The sequence below is a fragment of the Desmodus rotundus genome, chromosome 3, assembly GCF_022682495.2.
Source record: "Desmodus rotundus isolate HL8 chromosome 3, HLdesRot8A.1, whole genome shotgun sequence".
NCBI lineage: Eukaryota > Metazoa > Chordata > Mammalia > Chiroptera > Phyllostomidae > Desmodus > Desmodus rotundus.
The window spans coordinates 131,362,717-131,385,870 of record NC_071389.1 but is presented as its reverse complement, the minus strand read 5'-3'; the positions used below and the strand labels follow the sequence as shown (position 1 = coordinate 131,385,870).

The following is a 23,154-nucleotide window of genomic DNA, read 5'->3' as shown; positions in this document are numbered from 1 at the left end:
ATATAACTATAAAATCTGAGAAATATAATGGAAATTTCACAGAATCTTAGTAAGTTAAAAAACAAACAAACATTAAATTTTCCAAACACTTTTATGTGACTAGTTATTTGCCAAAGAACCAAAATTCCATAGGGAAGTTAAATTACTTTCTGATTCACATTATAAAATTCATATTATATTTTTCTTTGAAATGTGTCAACTCATAAAAAAAGTTGCCAGTACAAAAGAGAGAACTTTTCCCCCTCTGAGCAACTTACCAGCATAATGCCTGATAACCCCAGAATAGTTGAACAAATATTTTTTCATCCCCTTTCAACTGCCTTCTTATCTTCCCTGTCAACCTCATAATCAAATGTTTAGATACCTATCTGAATAGTATAAACAGGAATAATCAGATCTGTTGAGTAGCTCTTTATTCCTCCTTTTAAATTTTTCTTACCCTTTTCTTTTGTGAACTTCCAGCATCTGTATCTAAAGGAAAAAATATAAGCCACACAAAGTTAAACTTGCAAAAACAGGGAGTCTTGCTGATGAGGAATAGGTTTCAAATAAGCAAAATTCCCTTTTCCCTGTTCTACAGATTTCTTCACTACTGCCTTTAAACATGGGTTTCTCCTAAGGGGAGCAAAGGGGGAAATGAAGAGTGGGGAATGACCTTGGCACCTTGGCATGCTGTTATCTTGTCTCCCCTTCAGTCACTGTCAAATGTATCCATGGAATGTTTTTGCCTCTCATCAGTTCACTCAGAAATGCATTGCGCTGGCTTTGGCCTTCCTCTCTACACTGACATCACATAATTGGAAATCACTGAGGATATGTGAGTCAAAACTGCTCTTTCAATCCTCAATAGCCTCAAAATATTTATCTCCAGAGCCCTTAATTTCTATTGACTTTCCCCATTTTTTTCTATTCTCTTTCTTATACTCCATGACACTAAAATATTCCACTCTTCCTTTTCCTACTTCTTTAAACAAGTCCCGACCATTCTCACAGTGTTTTCCTCTTTTACTTGTTTTCAAAGTTTAATGCTTAGTATTTTCTCTTCCCTTCTGTCTCCTTCTCTCTCCCTCCCTTTCCTTCCTCTTCCCATCCATTCACTCAACATTCACCAGGCTTCAACTCACACCTCTTTGCAGTCTATAGCCAAACTCCACATCAAGCCTTCTCACATTTTCAACCCATTATCTTTAATTTCACAATCAATCGCTCCACTTGGACATTTGACTCATATCCTTGCAGTCACCATAACTTCCTTTCTTCCCTGCACCGTGTGGCCAGGCAGTCCCTAAGTCTAATTCCGCCTGGGGCACCAGCCACTCAGTTCCAGCCAGGAACGAATGATGACCCATTGCTGATATGTATTCTGCTTTATTTTTTCTTTTTCAGGAGAAGCTCCAAAACTCAATTGCTAAAGGAAATTTAGATTTTAGGTGAAATCTTCCAATGTTTAAATACTGATAACTATTTTTTATTTAAAAAAAAAAACAGGAACTGGGTCAAACACCTATCTGCAGTCTTTCAGTGAGGTTGTGACTTACAAGTGAATGCAAATGCTTGACCTTGTGATTCTAAGCCTTCTAAAACCATCCTGAAACTACCTTCTGAATCCCAATGACAGTAATTCAAAGTAACCACTACAAGTCACGTGTTCAGCTATACCAATCCTCCAAGCACACTTGGTTCTTTCTTACCTCCATGCCACTGGCACATTTGTTTCCCACTTAAAAATGTTTTTTTTTTTTTTACTCCTACATCCTACTTTATGCTCCAGTTCAAATGCTATCCTCACATCTCTGAAAACTTCCTGAACCACATCAGTTTATGAGAATATTTCTTTCTAGTCCTGTATATCAGGCACAGTCCTGGACATTTTATAAGCTCCCTCCTCCCCCACCCCCCACCATATCATCCTAAGAAATTGATACTACCATTATTGTCATTTTACAAATGAGAATATTGAAGATCCCCCAAACTAAGTGGCAGACCTGAGGTTGTAAACACGCAGAAACTCCATTTCTGTAATGTGACCGTTTCTCCTTTCTGTCCTTCCACTCCCTTCCTCAATCATTAACTCCTTAGGACGTCAGACTCTGGTCAGAATCAAACTGTCTTAAGAACAAAGCCTTAGGTCCATTGCCCACAAAACAGATTTCCCTGAAGCTCAAGATAACATCTTGACTTCAGTTGTGTTTCAGCCCCAGTTCTAAGAAACAAAGCAGAAAGACCCTACTCTAACCACACCCTTGGACTACACCCTCAGGTAACCAGACAGAACAACATCCAGGCTGACATCAGGGCCCCATACGTGATCAACTTGCCTCTATCCTGGCCCTAATCAATCACTAGAGCCAAGGCGCTAACTCCTTCCACCACCATCATTAATGAATTTTTCCCCTCTATAACCCATCCCCCGGAAACCATAGGGAGCCATGTCTTTGAGCATTAGTTTTTCTGGGACTCTGGGCTCAGCACCATTTCCTCAACTAATAAACCTTTACTTTATTGGCTGCAAACTCTTGCTTGCGTGTGATTGCACTTTAATGCACCCAGACAGACAGGCCCACTTATTCGGGTAACAGGGTTGAACACACACCTGTCTTGTTCCAGTGTGAAAAGAGTAGGAACCTCATGCTTTAATCAGGTATTATATGACATGTGCCAGAAAAAAAAATTTCAAATCCGTAACATGACTCATAAGACCACTCACAACATAGCTCTTTTGTTTTATTTCTTGATGATTTCCCAGTCATTCCTTAAGCCTCAGCCACATTAGCCTTCTTTCAGTTTCTAGAATTTACTAAGCTACTACTAACCCAAGGCCTTTGCAGATACTGTTTTCATTGCCTGAAATGTTCCTCCCCTCTTCTCGCATCTAATCTTTTGTGAACTCATTTTAAACAATTCCTCAAGACTCCTTCCATCATACTTCTAAGAAAACTATGTTAAATCCCCCATTAACCATGGTATTTCATAGAACCTTCTGCAACTCTAAATAGTTTGGTAATATTTATTTAATACGTTTCCCATACTGCTATGTGGTGAGTTCCTTCTCTATCCGTCATCATTTTTCTGTACTGTACACACAGTGAGTGAATGATTGATGTCTTTAACTCTCATGATTCATTTTAAGATTGAAGGAATCAAACAATGTTTACCTTATAGCTAGTAAGTAACTGCAATTTTGCATATTGAAAAACACTATTTCTGTTACAGAAATGTTAAGGAAGCTGAAATCATTTTTCCTTCTTTATAGTCACTGTTAATACATGTGAAATTCTAAATTAACTAGTATATGAGAGCTTTATCCTTGAATGTTGTTCAAATAGTGTGAACTCAAATGGATTACAGAGGTTCCATAGAAGGGGATAAACTGATGACCAAGCAGAAGAGTCAACGGCAGTGCATGATGCCAGTGCACTGCCTAATCCTTCAGGGGGTGGCAGCTGGGTTGCAGTTTCAGATAGACGGCAAGAGGTCTAATCCGGAGAAAATAACCAAAAGGTCCATTCCCTTGTTCCAGGATTACAGAAATTACCAGGAGTTCTAATTGCTTCATCTTTGATTGCAGTTGCTGAAGTCTCTTTAATAGACTTTCTTACTCCAAAAGCCAGGTGTCAACAATGTGAATTAGCCACCAAACCGTGAGGAAGGGTATTTCTTCATAAGTTGCTAAAGAATCTACAGTAACTGGGATTCAAATATCTCAGAGATTATAACAGCGGAAATGGATTTTATAGGATTATTCACTACAATGGACAGACCCTTCAGTATATCACCTTTAAAGACTTGCATGTTCACACTACTGCATATGTAAACCGCTACTGAGAAATCTATGCCTTTCTGAAAGCTGATGTGCATTACTCTTTATGTGTTGGGGATTTTGCAAGGCCTGTATGTTCAGAAGGGAGCTTACTCTCATTAAAGATAGACAAGCTTATAATGAAAAACAAGAATTCCTCTTGCCTTTGGCCATCCATCAGGCATCAGAGATCTTGATCATATGTATGAGAGAACTATTAGCTGTAGCAACCCCTCCTCATTTTACTTAAGGACTTGGTCATCAACATCTCTCTTCCCAGATCCCAGCTTCGAAGAAAATAAGCAAAGTTCCTCATCATATTGTGCCCATAGTGACTTGCACTCTCCAAAGACCTAGATAAGATCATCAAATCTACGTATAATGTTTTTTGACTATCATTCTAAAAATCATTTCATCTTTGCCCTAGACCCTAGGGATATAAAGACACACACACAAAAAATTCACTCTGCCGTTGGGTTTAGCTTTGTGGAAAAATTTTAACCAATGATGAGTATCTGCGAATATGTGTCTAATACAGTAATGGATTCCAAGTGAATCCATTTATTGAATAAAGTTTAAGATTAGATGTCTGGCCTCTTACCTCTACTTCCCTTCCCAACTCTACTCTGCCAAACAAACTTCTAAGTAAAATTGCATCACGCTGCTGAAATAAATACAGACCTAAGACTTATCTCTTACCCACTTTGATCTCTTGGCCTGCTGTTAAACAACTATGACCACAAGATCCCAAGATTGCAGAGATAAAAAATTCAAATTGACTGAAGTCTTCAGTTCGACTGTTACTGGTGTTTGAATAATGTTATTTGACTAACATTATTGAGTCAAGTAACAGTACTATCAAATTTCACTAATTTGCAATGTACTGAATTTTTGAAAATGCAAGGATCCTGTGGCAAAATGTTTCATTAAAAACACTTTCTACACATAACTCTAGAAAATTTGAGCAACCAACTAGATATTAAGAAAAAAAGAAGTTAGAGTGAAAATCTCCAGGTCTTAAATGTCTATTTGACACTTGGTCTTGTCTTCCACATCCACTCCACTCCCCTGGGTCCTCCTAACCCCAACTAACCCTCCAGCAACCTGTTCCTTCTCTTCCATGGATGTTTGGGCACTGCCTTATGTTTGGCCCTCGTTGGTTTTTACTTGGAATGCCTCAGTGACTTAATTAAGTTCTTTGCACACAGGTTTATGGGGAAGGACGGTCACATAAATCATCTCAGTTCCATACTTTATGACAGATACGTGGACACAGAACTTTAAGAACACACTTAGGAGAGGAAATAATCTGTGTTTTGATCTGAGAAACACTAGGAGGGTGTCCTGCTTCTAAAATAATTGTGGTATAAAAATTCAAAGTTAGTTATTCTTCCTCTAATATTTATAGGGCCTATTTTATTCACAACATAGTCTTAATTCTTTACTCAGTTAATCTTCGTACTATTTCTACATTGATATATATGAAAAGTGAAGCGCAGAGAGATGAAGTAACATACCTGTGAACACACAGCCAGTAACTGTGAAAGCCAAGACTCAAACCTAGGATTCTAGTTCCAGCTCTTAGTCATCATGACTCCCCCAAAAAGCAGGGGCCTTACGTTACTCATTGGTGTAAACCTAGCGCCTGGGAACTGCCAGGCATGTAAGAGAGAGTGAGCCAAACACTACTGGTGAAAAAAGAACTGGAGGAGGAAAGGCACTCAGATTCGAAAGGGGAAAACATGTAAACATTTTCAAACAGGGCAGGACAGGGTATGGTGGCAACATGATCAGACTCTGGTCAGCTTGCCCTTCCGCATTCCAGGTTCTCTGTCCTCAACACGGCAGCATTGGTCAGGTGTGAAGCAGTCCATGTCATTTCCCCCCATCTCACTGCTGGGTACTCAGAAATGGGAATGGCACACCTTACTGCAGTATTTCTTAAACTTTTACAAGAAACATCTCTCTGGGAGAAGAGAGCAACCACACTCTTAAGAGCTAGGCACACAGCCCCCAAATCAGCCACAGCTCAGTTCTGTGCCCCACCCTTAAAATTCTAGCAACTTTGGCATTTATTCTATTATGTATCTCTGTTGTAATATAAAAATAATGTCTATAACTACTTATAATGGCAAGTCTAGGAGAAAAACTGTTGCTTCTACCATGATTTCTTGCACCCCCTGGCCTATGTGTGCATTCTTTCTGGGCACTCCATACTGCAGCCTCCTATACAAAGCAGGGCTGCGGACCTAATCCAAGCTACTTGCCTTGACACATAAACCCTTCCGGCCCCAGCCCCTGACTGGCAGCGCCCTCTCCCAACTCTCCCGCTAACACCCGTTATTCACAACCGCAGAAGTTATCAAATTTCAACCTGTTTCCCAACTCCGGCTCTGTAATAACTAGGTCCACCTGGCCTTGGAGAAGACCTGCCTATCCTCCCGTACTTAGGTGTGATTTTATTGTCGTCTTTCCTCTACCCTCTCCTTCCCCAGGGCTACTTAGCAATGCTTCCCTAGTTTAATGAACTGCTTGAATTAGTTTACATGGCTTTCTCCCACCCTGGACTGTGCTGTCCCTGGACACAGGCCCTTATTTTAGTTGGTTTAATATCTCCAGTGCTAAGTAGAACCCTGAGATTAAGTAAATCTCTGTCTATAGGAAACCGGACTCACAATAGATAACTGAATCCCTCAAGAGAAGGCAGCAGATCTATGAAATTGAAATTAAACACAAATTGAAAGATCTGAGCACACATCTCCAGTCTCACTTTTCGTTTCTAACAGAACTCCAGGCTCCCGGTGCCGGGAACATCAAGCCCAGAGATCGGGGATGGCGAAGGAGTCACTCACCAGCTGGTGGAAGGGTGTCTGTTCTCTAGCGTTTTGGTCCAGGGCTTGTACCAGCTGATCTGCTCCGCAGCTTTGCCCCAGAACCTCTCCGGGTCGGCCACCGAGGCCGCGAAGTGGGTCTTGTACTCGCCGCCGCCGCCCGAAGACAGCGCGCGGCAGCTCCGGCCCCCGAGAGCGCCCCGCGGGCCGGGGGCCACATAAGCCCTGCGGGCCGTGCCGGCTCCCCGAGCCGGTGAGGACCCGGGCAGGGGTCCCCCGAGCCCTCCGGCACCAGTGACTTTGCGGCATTGCAGCCAAGACGGCTTCATCGCCGATCGCTGCCCACCCCTCTCAGGCTCTGCCACCTGCGGCCCTCGAGTGGACTTTTCAGACGACAGCTGGGGTGCTGGAGACTTCCTGGGCCCGCGGGGAGCAGGCGGGAGGCGGGGGCAAATTTGGAGGAGAGCGCGGAGCCTAGGAGTTTGGAAGTCACACTAGAGTCGCCGGGAAAAACCGACCTGGAGCCACCAGGGAAGCAACAGGCTGGAGGGAAGGGGGAGGCGTCACAGCGCCCTTGCGGGTGGTGACTGTAGCCCTGCAAGAAATCTAATCCCTCCGTGCATTGCCCACCCCACGGTTCCCAGGCAAAGCGCCCTCCAGCTCAGAGCACCCTCGCTTCTCCCACACACCAGCACCCCTAGGGTGAGGCGCATTGGCCCTTCTCACTCTGTTTCCAAGCAAACAAGTTACGCACAGCCTCTCTGGGTTATTTTTTGGAGAGCGAGCTGGTGGAAACCGCGTCGCCTTTGGCCTGCCCAGAGCGGAAACCAGCAAACCCGAGTTTTGCGACAGGCCCATAAAGTGGTCTTTTTATTTATGTAAGATACATAAATAAAAGTTTTAAAAATTAAAACTTAGCTCAATCCCTGATTATTAAAAACACATACGACTCCGGGGCAAAACTGCTCCAGGATTTCCTGACAGCTGAGGGAGTGGGAGTGGAAGGAGGTTTCACCAGCAGAATTGGGAAATGCTTCCAGGGGGTGATTGACAGGACTCTGGGTGGGTAACCCCGCTGAGATGAGGGGTTCACCTGCTGTCTGGACTCCCCACAGGACTAGAGGCAAAAAGAATGGACTTGCTGCATGTCCTCCCTTCTGATTTGCCTCTTTTGAGTTTCTGAGGCTTTTTTTTTTAATGAAAAACAAAAACAAAAGCAAAAAAGAAGAGCTCAGTAGAGAGAAAATGAACCAAAGAGGAAAAGAGGAAGTTGAGGAAAATTAAAAGAAAAAGGTGGTATAAATTACTAGCTATATGAGTTTAGCATTCTTGAAGCTCCTTCCCAGTTTTCGTACATCCTGGTGAAATTCAGGAGCCATCTCATTTGCCTTTGGGTTATTCCAAACACATTCTGTTTGGGTGTGACAGTATTTGAAGTTTTAAGTGTAAAGATGTGCACCCCAAATCTTAAGTGAGAAATAGTGTAACACCCCTGGCCCCGGGAAGAATTGTAAACTTGAGAAGTTGTAAACAGATTATTCTTCAAGAAAAGAATAATGTGGAGGTAAAGGTTAAGCAGAACAGAGATAAATCTATTGCAAAACAAAGAAAATTTCTGTAACTAACCACCTCAGCTATTTCTTATCAGCTTAGAAACAAGGCACTAGACTTTTCCTTGACACCTGCAGCCTATTTTATTCCTTCCAAAGGCCTCAAATCAAATGATTTCCAATAGCAAAAGACACTTGTCTCCACTTGAATCCAGAGAAAGTTACAAGGTCATTTAACCTACTGGCCCCCTCCTCCCTCTGCCCAGCTGCTTAATGCTGCTCCCTGGTATACAAGATCCCCTGACCCTAAATCATTCCCTATTGTATTACAACGATGCCCACCTCAGGCATTTGCTTAACTAATATGTGAGTACAGGCACCGCAAGGTGTGGGTTGTTGGGGGAATTATGACGGAAGGAAGGCGGACAAATGTTGACTTACTGTGTGTACACATTGCACTCCCACTTTCAAATATGTTAGCCCTTGTGACTCTCAAAGGAATACTAAGAAGTGGGAATTATAATCCCCATGTTTACAAATGAAGCTTTAGAGAGGTTAACCTGCTCAAGGCCATGAAGCTATCAAGCAAAACAGGATTCAAACCTTGTTGATACTCAGAGCTTGGCAGCCCAGCCACCGTGTGGGCCCCGTGTGCGCCCCGTGTGCCGTGATACGGGATAGCAGTGCCTCAAGGGAAGGGCTGGCTCAGGGACAGTCTACTTCAGTCTTGTGACTTACTCCAGTGTCCTATACAAATGTTTCCATTTTCTCACTGTTCCCTGACTTGAATCATATGGGGAGCCTGACTCCAATGTCCAGGATTTTTCCCACTAAGGTGATTTCCTTCCTATTAGAAGGAGAAGGAGGAGGAGGAGAAGAAGAAGCAGAAGAAACATCTTAGACTTCCAATAAAATATAACAAATTAAATATCCAGATGATTTTTGTTCATCTAGAAACCCCATTGAAAAAGAATCAAGGAGGTGGTGGCAGTAAAGGCCCGCAAAGATGAAGAGAACAGAAGAGGAGAAGAAACCAAATGAGAGGTTGGAAAGAAGGTAGATTTGTAGTCTATGACTTAAAAGGTTGGCCGGGAGCTGAATTTAACTGCTGTTAGAGGAGAAATCATTTTATTATCAGAAACCTGGAACTTCTCTGGATTTAGAGGCCCTGGATTTCTGTCAAAGTTGAAAATGAAGGGTAAGGGCTTAAAACAAAAGAATTAATTAAAGGATTGTGTGAGTCAAAGTTAGCACCCCCGCCCCTCATTGCAGACGAAACCATTTTCTCTGAACTCAGCAGTACAGTAATCCACAGGGAATGCCTGAAACCTTGGAAAGTACTGAAACCTAAATATGTGACATTTGTGCAATACGGTCATATCTTTTCACTTAAAGGAAGCACTCTCCGACATCTCTTTGGCATATCTGAATTGCCAGAGTCACTGCTCTTGTGCTTTGGGGCCGTTATTAAGTAAAGTGAAGGTTACTGGAACACAAGTGATACCAAGACAATCCTCACTGATAACCAAGTGGCAACTAAATGCCTAATAGGCATGTAGCTTATACAGTCTGGATACTCTGGACAAAGAGCTGATTCATAGTCCAGGCAGGACAGACATAGACAGTGTGAGACTTCAACAAAAGAGCCCACAATTTAATACTTATAAATTGTTCATTTCTGTAATCTTCCACGAGATATTTTTGGACTACAGCTGACCACGGGTAACAAAATGCAGAATGTAAAATCACAATTTGGGGTTGGGGGTGATGGCTATTCACATTGTCTTGTTTTAAGTAATTGTACAACATAGACGATTAACATAAGTTTCATGTAGTCCAAGGAAGAGCATGAGTCCAAGGAAGGCACAGTCCAGCAAAGGCCAGGAGTGCAGTGTACAGATGGAGCAGGAGTGGGCTGGAAGACTAGAAACCTCTATTGGAGCCAGATAGGGAGGTGCAAATCAGTGTCAAATCCAGCCCAGGGCCTGAGGGTAGACCATTGTCCTTCAAAGTAAGACACTAAAAGCTTGTTCACTGGTCCCTAAGTATATGAAAAGCTTAAAATCATTATCCCTTGAGTATCTACTTGAATTCTAGTAACTAATAAGTAGGAAAACTTGGAAAATGTATTAACTTTCCTACACTGTAATTTCACTATCTGTATTCTGAGGCTGATAGTTATCACATAGGATTGTTGCAAATTTTAAATATGTGTGAATTGCTTAGCATCAGGGCAGTAGCAAACCAAATGAACTTAGGACAGAAGCAAAACCTGTGAACAACCAACCAAGCCAAACAATCAACACCCAAAACCTTCAGCTTTATACCAATACTGAAAAATTTACAATCAGATAATTTCTAAATAAATTATTTTAATTTAAGCATGCATTTACAAAAAATAAAGTTACATTTTTTGCCCTGGCAGGTGTAGCTCAGTGGATTGAGTGCAGGCTGCGAACCAAGAAGTCGCCAGTTCGATTCCCAGTCAGGGCACATGCTTGGGTTGTGGGCCAGGTCCCCAATGGGGAACATGCGAGAGGCAACCACACATTGATGTTTCTCTCCCTCTCTTTCTCCTATCATCCCCCTCTCTCTAAAAATAAATAAATGAAATCTTTAAACAAATACATAAAATTACATTTTTACCTAATTTGGGGACAGATTATAATCTTTTCAAAGTTCAGTCCCTCTAAAACTCTAGCTTTTTTATTTTTAAATATATTTTATTGATTATGCTATTACAATTGTCCCATTTTTTCCCCTTTATTCCCCTCTGCCCTGTATGCCCCCTCCCACCAGCATTCCCCTACCTTAGGTCATGTCTATGGGTCATACATATAAGTTCTTTGGCTTCTCCATTTAAAACTCCAACTTTCTAATACACAATATTTATTTTATCGTGTGTCAGTAAATGGTATAAATTAATATGCTATTTAAGATGACATTTTAAACACTTTAAGCAAAGATTAATTACTCAGATTATCTGAAAAAATCTTTCTAGTAATTAAAAAAGGCATAATAATCAAGAGGGGTGCAAAGAAAGTAAAGTGTAGAAGGGAAAGATTTGAAGCCTGCCTAAGAAAGAATGAGGGAGCCCTGGATGGTATGGCTCAGTGGACTGCCAGTCTGCAAACCAAAGGGTTGCTGGTTCAATTCCCAGTCAGGAACACATACCTGGATTGTGGGCCAGGTCCCCATGGGGGCACATGAGAAGCAACCACATATTGATGTTTCTTTCCCTCTCTTTTTCCCACCCTTGCTCTCTGTCTAAAACTAAATAAATAAAATCTTTTTTCTTTTTTAAGAAAGAATGAGGGAAAGGGAGCAACCTGGAGCAAGAAAACTTAATCCCTAAGGGAAAGATGCTAAACAAAAATAAGAGGAAAGCAGAGTGAAATTAGAATCAAATGGGGGAAAATATACAGAAATCCTGCAATTTATATTTTCCCACTCTACAGTTTTTAGTTAGGTTTGGTCATCTCTAGTAAAAGCAACCCCTTTTACCATAGGGAAGAAAAGTTATTAAAGAGTACACAGTTTTAAAAGAATTGTAAATTATCCTGGTCATGTATTTTGCTGGCCATACAATTTATACTTTCACATAAATTTGTTAAGAGTCAAATGTCTAACTTCAGGTAAGTAGGTAAATATTAGGGCTACTGAGATTTTGCTTATCACACAAACAAGAAGGTTCCTATACGTTCAGTTTCCTGGTTAGTATGAACATTTGACAAGTAAACACGGAAACGTTTGCACAAAGTGCGCACTTGATGTCTGCAGCAAAGACGTGCTGAGCCGATTCGAGCCTACAGAAACTGCACATTTATTCTGATTCAGCAAAGGGCTTCTCGAAACTATGCTGATTTTCACAGCTTTAAAAATATTTTTACAGCTTCTAAAGTGATATGGTGCATGCTTTCTTTTCGCCCACACAGTAATAAGGCAGGCTCACCCAAGTTTCTGGCGCCAGAATCCTGCCTATAATCCACTCGCAGCTCCTGGGGTAGGGTCCAGAAATGGAAATCTGTCCTTGCCATGTTCAGTGCTGCCCAGTGAGTGTCCGGCCTCCTCGTGCCCCAACCCCCTGCGCCCACCACACCTACCCGAAGACCTGTATTCCCTACGTGTCATAATGCAGCATGATTTCGCCTCTACAGTGGCTATGGGGAACAAATGAGAACCAAAGGGACTCAAACGGAACTCCGGCAGGTGCAGCACCATGGGATTTCACAGAGTTCCTGCGACAATAGGTGTGTGCTCCATAACCCTCCTGAGGGTGAAGACCGCTCCCCTGAGAAAGTGTATAAAGAGGAAGTGGGACCGTGGCAGAGCGAGACCGCTGCCATCCCTCCGCTGCTGCTTAACAAAGTTGACGGAGCCATCCAGTGTGAAGTGAGCTGGTGGCAGGATGCAGAGCTGGAGAGATCCCCTGAGTCATCACCAGAAGGAAATAGAAAGGGAACAGTGAGAAAGTTGGCTCGGGGTAGGCAGCTGGATGAAAAGGAAGTGAGAGCAGAACAGCTACTCCAAGAAAGCCCTTCTCTCCGCTGCCTGGTTGGCTCTGGCTCACCAAGTTGATGAAGGCATCCGGTGTGATGTGAGCTGGTGGCAGGATGCAGAGCTCCAGAAATCTCCTGAGCAAGTGCCCTTGGTAAATGAAGAGTCGTCACCAACTGCACACAATGAGATGTAGGAAAAAGCCCAATTGGAAATTAAACACAGGTGACCATGCTCGAAAGCGTTTTCTTAAATTGTAAGACAGTGTATTTGAAAAAAAATGCTATCCTGAACATTAGGCTTCCAGACGACTCCAATGACTGTGAGTTGGAATAGGAAGGGTATGAGGTAGAACAGCTCTTTGACGACGTTGGTCATCTGAGTTCTAAAGCAAACTTCCATGCTGAGGCATGCAGGGCAACTAGGTTGTCAGAGAGCTCTCCCTATCCCCACAATCCCCAACTTGTCTGTCCCTGCAGAAATAAGAACAACAATAATACGTATGCTGAATATGAGAACATCCCTTTGATTTGCAAGTTGAAGAGGAAGGAGGACTGTGAAATCATTTATAGCAGGCTCCAAACGGAACATATCAGGGGCAAGCAGGAGGGACTGGAACCTAAGAGATGTCTTGGGAATCACTGGAATGAAACAAGTTACTGAATTTCAGCTACAAAGAGGAGCTAAATTATGTTGCATCATCATATTGGGATAGAACATGTGCTGTTTCGATTTGAAATAATAAAGGTGTTATACCAACAAACAAGTTAAGCCTTTGGGATTATTAGTTGTAAAAGTAAATAAATTGAATTGCATGTGTGTAAAATAATTTTTTAATAAAATAAAACAAATAACATTCCAATTAATGGGAAGACTCTGTACAACTCCAGTTCATTCTATCAGTAAAATAAGGCATGGGATTCATCCACAAGCTTTATTGTTATTTCTGAAAAAAAAGCAACTAGAATTTATTTCTAGTTAGAAAAAGTATTTAGCTGCTTCTATTTTGAAAAAAAAAACTGGAAAGGAACAACCTACACAAAGATTTCCAATCATGTTTTCAAATTCTTTTTTTCTCTCTGCATCTACATAGCAATTTACCATTGAGGGAAAAATATCTCATTAATGCAGTTCTGATGAAAATACAACAAAAGTAACTAATATTTTAATCACATCATCAAAATCCTTGGGAGATCACTTTAATTCTTCTGCATAGATAATTTCTAAGAAATTTTCCTTTTCTCTCTCATATTCCTAAACTAAAACCATTATATAGTGTTTAAGTATTTGTAATGATACTTTAAATGTAACAAATTATATTGATATATTTATATTAATAAATGTAACAGTTTATATTTATTAGGGAACAAGCAAAAAAGAAATATCCTTTGCAACAATATTTTTCATAAAGTGCAATTGATTGCCTAATACCACCTCAGGCTGCCAGTTTTTCTGTTTGTGTGTGTGTGTGTGTGTGTGTGTGGATACAAAATTAAACTAGAAAATGAAACTCAAGATCAAGTTGCCAAAACAAGAGTTGCTTTTATGTAACAAGGACATAAGCATTAATTTGGGGGTTTTAAAGACAAAACAAGGATTTCAACTGAAGTACTGCTTTGAAATGGAAGAAAATATACAGATAAAGACTTTAGGTAGATCATGAAACCAGGTGTCTCATTTATTTATTGGAAGCACTGCGGACAAAAAAAGAAAAGAAAAAGCATGGAATACATTTTGGGTACTTAGACACCTTTTGGCAACCATTATTTTGAATGATGAAATGCTTAGATGATTCTTGTGGTAACTTCATGTTCTATATGTTGATACAATTTCCTATCTGCTTTTAGATTTGAATGAGTAAATATTTGCACTCTCATAGGATATTTATTTTAAAACAGATTTTTGTACATTTTATCAAGTGCTCCAGAATGTATTCAGAATTTCTGGTAAAGATATTTTGTGTATAAAAAGGATTTCAATTGACATCTCTTTGTTATTTGCTTATACTTTCATTATTATTTAATTCAGCTACTGCAATACCTTGAAGTGAGTATAAAGTTTCCTTCTTTGTAGCTATGTACTTATCACTCTGTGTAGATAGAGTTTATTTCTGTATAACATCAAATGGCTTATATCAGCCTAGTGTAAATCAACTCATCACATTTGAAAGAGTGAGAAAAATTGTTACTAGTCATTTAATTTTATTATTTGTCATTTTTTATTGTGGTTTGTAACAACAAACTTCAATTAATATTACTGGAGTCTGCCAAACTACACCAGCTACTGGAATCTCCTCCTTTTATCTCTGCTTCAGAGCTGTGACAATGCAAATAGGCCATACAAAGGTTTAAGTTTTTTGATAGATGATTACACCTGCAAAACTAACTATAAATATGTGTGTACATATGAAATGACTAATTTCTGCTTTCTTATTCTCTATCACCTCTGAAGTACATTCCTTTATTACTTCTCCAATGAATTAAAGTAATAGGCTGCTAGGCCAACTCCCTTTCTTCAGGTTTGCCTACCTCCTATCATTCAATTAGTCACAAGCAGGTACTGAGTGCCTCTCACCATGCTCAGCAGGTTTCCAGGAACACAAAAGATGGTTTATAAATAAGTAAGACTCCATTTCTGTCTGCAGGAAGCTCATGGTCTAAGCAGAAGGGAAACAAGACAACAAATTCCATGTAGTTTGTTAGGTATTTTAGAGGTAGATGAAAATGCAATAATGAAGGACCAAGGAAGGGAATGGAAGACACTCTGTGCAAGGCAAAAAGCATAATTCCAAACTCCTAAAGCATAAATCAAAATCTCTTGCTTAAAATCTATCTGTGATTCCTCACTTCCTGTAGTGAAAAGTCTTAAGCCCTTAGCACAGACCTTTGGTTTCACTTGGTATCCACACTGCTCCCCTAGGGGGCATTTGGAAGTGAGTAGTGCATTCCTAACTATTGTTATCTGATAAATTATACCCTAACTTAGCAGCTTAAAATAACAAATGTTCATTATTATCATATGAGCTACGTTGGCACAGGAATCAGAATGGCTTAGCTGGGTGGTTCTGGCTCTAATGAGGACAGTCAGGCTGTTGGTCAGGACTACTGTCATCTGAATGGGCAGAAGATTCCGGTTCAAGGTTACTCAGGTGGCTGTTGAAAAGGCTTCAAGTTCCATAGGGCTGTGAGTGATTTAATTGTGTGTGTGTGTGTATGTGTGTGTGTGTGTGAGAGAGAGAGAGAGAGAGAGAGAGAGACCAAGACAGACTCCATAATCTCTTATAATCCAACCTCCAAAGGGCAATTTATCATTTCTGCACTGTGCTCTTGGTCACACAAACTCTTGTACAAAGTAGAATGAGATTATACAAAGGTATGAATAGCAAGTCTGGATGATGGGCCACCGCATTGGAAACTGGCTACCAAGAGTGAGGATGATTTTGGTTTGTCGTAACGATGGGAGATGGCTACTAGCATAAGCAGGGCCCAAGGATATTGAAGTCTTGTACAAGAAAGAATTGCAGCCCCTCACTACGTGACCATCAGTGCTGACAAATAGCTCTTCTACACTTGTGCACTCTGTCTTTTCCTACATGCACACACCTGTGCTCTATCTGTGTCTGGCTTCTTGCAAGTCCTTGTGAAATGCAATTTCTTTTGATCCTCACAAATCTTCCTTCCGGCTTCAGTGCCTTTCTCGCCTTGGCAATCTTTCAAACACTATCTTCAGGATTTTGTACAAATATCTTCATCTCCTGGATGCATTCCCTGATCACATTAAGCAGATGAGCCCTTGCTTTTCTCTGCCCAATTCACATCCTTGCTATAGCTCTATTATGCTGCTGTAATTACTCCCTTACCAATCTTTCTCCCCCAGAAGACGGTGAGCCCCTGAACAACTATATTTTATAATCTTGCTTTAATCTCAATGTCCCATACCTTATACAGTCCCTGCACATAGTAAACACTTCTTAATATGAGTTAGTTGACTGAATAATCAAATTAGAGGCATTTGTCTGTGTTTGTGAATGTGAGTGTATGAGGATGGTGCCATTTAGGAGAGAATTGTAGACTGTAGAATCTTGGTCTGCTCTGTTTTAACCCAGACTCTGCCTGTTCCATTATTATGAAATAAGGTGCAAATCCACCTTCACATAACAACTCACATCTCAGAATAGCTTTTTAAAATAAACGTGTATATTCTAGCACATTATAACAATAAAGAAATATTTTTATAAGGATGTGGGCTATGATGAAAATAAAGGGTAGGTGAGTAATTTCTCTAAAGAGGTGATATTTAAACTAAGACTTAAATTTTGGGAAAACATCGCCATGTAAACTTCTGTGGGAAAAGAACTTTAGATAGAAGAAAAGAGGGATCAACAAGTGCAGGGTCTCTGTTGTTGGAACAAGCTTGGCATATATGGCAGTTAGAAAGGCAACAAGTGATGTGGAAGCATATTGAAAGGTTGAGAGATTGAGAATGTGAGATAGGAGGAGTTAGATCATGAAGGACCTTATAGACTATGGAAAGGACTCTAAACGCGGTTGAGAGCTATTGAATGAGTTTCAGAAACAGAAGTGATATCTGATTTATGCTTATAAAGGTTTGGAGTTTGACCCTCCTGTTCTGGTCTGGCCTATAACCACTAGCTCCTGCATCTGACATCTGTGACAAAAGGCCAGCAACACATCCAGATGGAGAGGTGGCCTGGGTTTGCTAATGGTGCTCTGTCTCATGGGACTTCAATACTGACAGCCCACAATCAATATATGGATTAAAGATTTAACTTAAAATACCAAAATTTTCTTATACATGAACAATTTATTCTTGTCAGGATTAGATAAGCACTAATAGAAAAGTGACTAACTTTTGCCCCGTATACTTCTTTATGATTTACCTTATGTGCATCGCCCACCGATTTTGACAGCGCTGCATGTAATAGCGGTCTGTAAGAGTCCATAGAAGGAAGATAAATTTAAACCTCGACATTGAAAACGCATTTCTGGTCATTAAAAAGACAAACCTGTTATAATGAAGTTATAATGAAGAGATGTAATGAAATTCTTAAATTTCTATGAAAGTCAAAATAATTATGTAAAGCAAAGCTAAGACTTTTATAGTAAAATCTAAATTAAATCTAATTATCCCTGTTTTATAAGCAAGAAATTTAATGCTAATACAAATTACTAGTAATGTCTTGTTGAGGACTAAACTGATAGTATGTGGAAGAGTTTCAATTAGAACCAGATCAGAAACTGTAAGACTTTGAGGTGGAGGGTAGAGTACAAATACAGACAAACATATAAAGGGTTGGAGGAGACAGATTACTGGATAAACGCACTGGTACTGATGTTTGCAGTGAAATAATATGGGCACCTTTAATGTTAGTATAAACATTACTAATGCTTATCAGTTTTATTGACATAAGATAATAATAAATAGCAGAAAAAAGGAAACAAAATATAACCAGAGACATTGAAGTTAAGAACAATCTAACAATGGACAGGGGGGAGTGGGGAGGGGACAGTGGGTAGAGAGGATTACAGGAACTACTATAAAGGACACATAGACAAAATCAAGGGGGAGGGTGGAGGAGGGGGAGGGAGGGGGGTTCAGCTGGGGTGGGGTGGAGGGGTGGGGAGAAAAGGCACACAACTGTAATTGAATAACAATACAAAATTAAAATTTAAAAAAAGGTTAAAAAAGATAATAATTACATTATTTTAATGCTTGAAAATTTCTGGATAGAAAGGACTGTGGCCTAACTAATGTTTGAACCTTGGGTAAAGCATATACTTTTCTGCTTAGGACATGTGGACGTGATTATTTCACTTTGGGAAAGCTGAGATCTGAAACTTCAGCTCCAGACATCCTGGATCTTCTGATAAACAAGTATTAGCATTTTGGACCAACAGCATTTGCCCAATGTCTCTCAGAGAAAAAAAATATTAAGAGTGGAAATTTAAAAATTTAAATCTCAAATGTCTGTAATGTAGCATCAGTTAAAACAGAATTGACATGTCTGAGCTTTAGTAACTAGAATTTTGAGAGAATAAGAAACTTAAAATTTTTGATATGGATGTTTTGAAAATACAAAACAATAGGCCAGGCTTTAACATATAATAAATAATAGAATAGAAGATTGAAGAGTATTTATAAGTCAGTAGCATTTTAAGACAATACAATAGTACATTACCAGGGTTTGGGTGATGTTTCTTTCTTGCTAGTTCTTGTCATCATAAAACTTATATCTTATTACCTATAAATTAGTAATTTGTTGGTAAAAAGATCTATGCAATTTTTGGTTTATGATTGTAACTTTTATTATTAACCTCAAGATTTTGATATTTGTTTACTTGGATGCTATGTAAAACTGTTTACTCTTTGTGGAATTTTTTAGGAAATTGAAATTAAAGACATTCAAATTTATCATGTTGGCAATTATTTAATTGGTTCTATTATAAGTAACCCAATTTCTTTACAACAGAATTAAGTCACCATGTATATAAAATTACTCAGTTTCACTGAATTAAAAAGTAATGAATGTCAATTATGATTAAATGAAAGTAGTGTGAGAATCTAATAGAAACATTTGCAAAAGTAATGTCATTAACACATCAGCAAGAATATGTGAAGTGGAACCCAGTCTTTTGCATTTCTGTGGAGAACTGGCAGAGCCCAGCCAGTTGCTGACCAATGTCTATGTTCTCTCCTTTTTTCGGTGCACTGCTGGACTATGTTTCTGACTCCTTATGAGGTCAGGGGAACAGTCCAAGTCTGGCCCATTTCTGTGGGCCTAAATGATGTGTGCTGTCCCAGGCTGGCCCCTAAGCCCTGGGACAAGATACTGCAGATCCTTTTCTCTATTTCTCTGATAACTGGCTGCAGAAAAATCCTGTGGAAAACTCCAGGACCTCAGAAGATGGTGAAGTTACATGTCAGCAGCATAGGTCCCTGACAGACGATAAAGAGCAGAGTCTACCACTTCCTGGTGAGACGTGATGTGAATGAGAAATAAATCTGTTAAGCCAGTGAAATTTAGAGATAGTTTGTTACAGTAGACAGTCAAACCTGGATAGTACAGAAGGTATGAGAAAAAAAAACAAATTTATTTCATGCTTTCCTCTCTTCAATATCACCCAGCATGCTCTACCTTGCTGTATATTAAGTTTGTATTACTTGCATACCAATTGGCCTAAAGAAAGATGGTTTTGATTGGGATATTGCTAGGAAATCTATTTATCAATTGCTTTCAGCCTTTGTACAATAGGAACTGAGTCTAAATTAGAAGTAGACAGTGTTTACCATAGAGCCAAAATATTCTCCCTTTTTTCCACAAAACACACTTTTATTAACACTTTAATATTTCCTTCTCCCTTGTGCTCCATATTTCTCGCTAAGGTATTTCTTCTGGAAAATTTCCTATCATTAGAAAACTTTGAACTTCTAGGGAGTTTGATTTAATAAAAATCCATATTGATAATTAAAACCCATTTTGTCAAGTCATATGATGAACCACTCATTCCAATTAAAGTTAATCTTCATTAAATTTCATCATAAAAGTAAATACATTTCTTCTATTTAAAAAAACAAAATTATATTCTAGCTGCCAGACTAATTTGCTTTTAGCAATAAAACTTTCTCATTCTTTAAATCACAAAAAAGTTTGATCATGATGACTAACAAAAGTAGAATAATTATGTCTGAAATATTGTACATTATATTTATTTAATTGTACCCAGAATCCAAACATCAGGATTACAGGGATTCTCTGTTATTCTGAAATGATATTTTTGACTTACTGGTTTTGTGGGTGAATGAATTGTTTCTCTTAATTAATTCAACCAAAAAGAAAGTGAGCATTTTACAGTACGTTATATATCTCATTTGACAGAAGAAACTATTGGGACTCAGAGATGGAAGGTAACTTGCCTAAGGATCCATAGCTAGTAAGCGGGAAGCTGTAATTCGACCCAGATGAGATGAGCTCTAATGACATAAACACCTAATGACTAAGTCCATTAATCAGAATTCCTCAGACCTGAGAGCTTATACGTTGTTGAGAATGGATCTGTGGATCCCTAAGGATTTATAGACCTTAGATTGAGAAATACTACAATTAATGACAGAGCACAATCTTACCACATTATATTTAGTGTAATAAAACCATGAACAAATTTACATAGAAATTATGGCATGATTAATTAAAAGTTAATTGATGATAAAATAATCTATCAGGTTATCTAAAATATGTTTATACACACATGTATATCTTTTTATTCATCTATTCATGTAGTTATTGAAGAGTCTGTACTTGTCTGGGTACAAATAGAGAGTTTTAGTTTTCTTTAAACATTGCCTTTACAATACTCTTTGGAACAGTCTTTAAACCGAGGTATGCAAAGCATTATAACACCAAGACTTTAAAAGGAATGAAAAGCAAGGATAATTTAAAGAGTATCAGTTTCCATTTACTCACTTTCATAAGTGTTCTTTCCTAAGATTGATCTAGATGAGAGTGAATCTGTGAAAGAAATTTATTGTTTTCTTTTTAAAATATTTTATTGTTTATGATATTATGGTTGTCCCACTTTTTCCCCCTTTGCACCTCTCCACCCCCCTCCTGTCAAAATCAGTCCCCACACCATTGTCCATGGCCATGGGTCCTTCATGTAGGTTGTTTGACTGATCCCTTCACCTTCTTTCAGTCAGCTCCCTCTTCCCCGTCTCCTCTAACAGATGTCAGCCTATTCCATGATTCTATGCCTGTGATTCTGTTTGTCTTATTAGTTTATTTTGTTCATAAAATTCCTCTTATAAGTGAGATCATATGGTATTCATCTTACACGGACTTGTTTATTTCACTTAGCATAATAGTCTCCAGTTCCATCCATGCTGTTGCAAAAGGTAGGAATTCCTTTCTGCTGTGTATTATTCCATTGTGTAAACATACCACAGTTTTTTGATCCACTCATCTACTGATGGGTACTTAAGCTATTTCCAAATCTTGGTTATTGTAAATAGTGCTGCTATAAACATAGGGGTGCATAAATTCCTTTGAATTGATGTTTTGCGATACTGCTGGTATATTACCATCAATGGAATTGCTGGGTCAAAAAGTAGTTCTATTTTTAGTTTTTAGAAGAAATTTCGTACTGTTTTCCACAGTGGCTGCACCAGTCTGCATTCCCACCAACAGTGCAGTAAGGTTCCCTTTTCTCTGCATCCTCACCAGCACTTGTTGTTTGTAGATTTATTAATGATGGCCATTCTGACAGGTATGTGGTGATATCTCATGGTGGTTTTAATTTGCATCTCTCTGATGGCTAGTGATGTTGAGCATCTTTTCATATGTCTATGGCCCATCTGTATGTCCTCTTTGGAGAAGTGCTTGTTCAAGTCCTTTGTCCATTTTTAATTGGATTGTTTGTCTTCCTGGTGTAGAGTACTCTGAGTTCTTTATATATTTTGGGAATTAAACCCTTGTCCAATGTATCACTGGTAAATATGTTCTCCCATACTGTGGGTTCCCGTGTCATTTTGATGATAGCTGTGCAGAAGCTTTTTAATTTGATGTAGCCCTATTTGTTTATTTTTTCCTTTATTTCCCTTGCCCTAGTAAATATATTGGCAAAATATTGCTATAAGAGATATCCAGAATTTTACTGCCTGTGTTTTCCTTGGGATTTTTATGGTATCATGACTTATATTTAAATCTTTAATCTATTTTGAGTTTATACCCCTCCCAACCCTCCCAACTGGCCACCATCCCAATGTTATCCATATCTATGATTCTCTTGGTCCACTTGTTTGCTTAGCTTGTTTTTATAGATTCAGTTGATGATAGTTATGTGTTTATTACCATTGTAAAGTCCACAGTTTTGATCTTCTTCTTTTCTTAAATTAGTCCCTTTAACATTTCATATAATAATGGTTTGGTGATGATGTGCTCCTTTAACTTGTCTGGGAAGCACTTTGTCTGCCCTTAACTTCTAAATGATGGCTTTGCTGGATAGAGTAGTCTAGGTTGTAGGTTCTTGCTTTTCACCACTTTGAATATTTCTTGTCAATCCCTTCTAGCCTGCAAAGTTTCTTTTGAGAAATCAGCTGACAGTCTTATGGGAACTCCATTGTAGGTAACTCTCAGCTTTTCTCTTGCTGCTTTTAAGATTCTCTCTTTATCTTTAATCTTTGGCATTTTAATTATAATGTGTCTTGGTGTGGTCCTTTGTGTCCATCTTGTTTGGTATTCTCTGTACTTCCTGGACTTATATGTCTATTTCCTTCACCAAATTAAGGAAGTTTTCTGTTATTATTTTTTCAAATAGGTTTCCAATTTCTTGTTCTTCCTCTTCTCCTTCTGACACCTCTATGATGTGAATATTGGAATGCTTGAAGTTTTCCCACAAGCTCCTTACACCCTCCTTAATTTTTTGGATTCTTTTTTCTTCTTGCTGTACTGATTCGATGTCTT

At 39.2% G+C, this 23,154-nt stretch overlaps 1 protein-coding gene across 3 annotated transcripts in view; it reads right to left on the bottom strand.

Moving 5' to 3' along the window:
• ACSS3 (acyl-CoA synthetase short chain family member 3) overlaps nucleotides 1-7,259 on the bottom strand; it is a 159,918-nt gene extending 152,659 nt beyond the window's left edge. For 2 of the 3 annotated variants that reach the window (XM_045187309.3, XM_045187310.3), the window contains exon 1: nucleotides 6,652-7,259. In XM_045187309.3, the coding sequence (XP_045043244.2) occupies nucleotides 6,652-6,959 (308 nt within the window). In that variant the 5' untranslated portion in view covers nucleotides 6,960-7,259. The remainder of the gene's footprint in view (nucleotides 1-6,651) is intronic. The other variant, XM_024579713.4, reaches the window with a different exon arrangement.
• Between the last annotated feature and the right edge of the window lie 15,895 nt (nucleotides 7,260-23,154).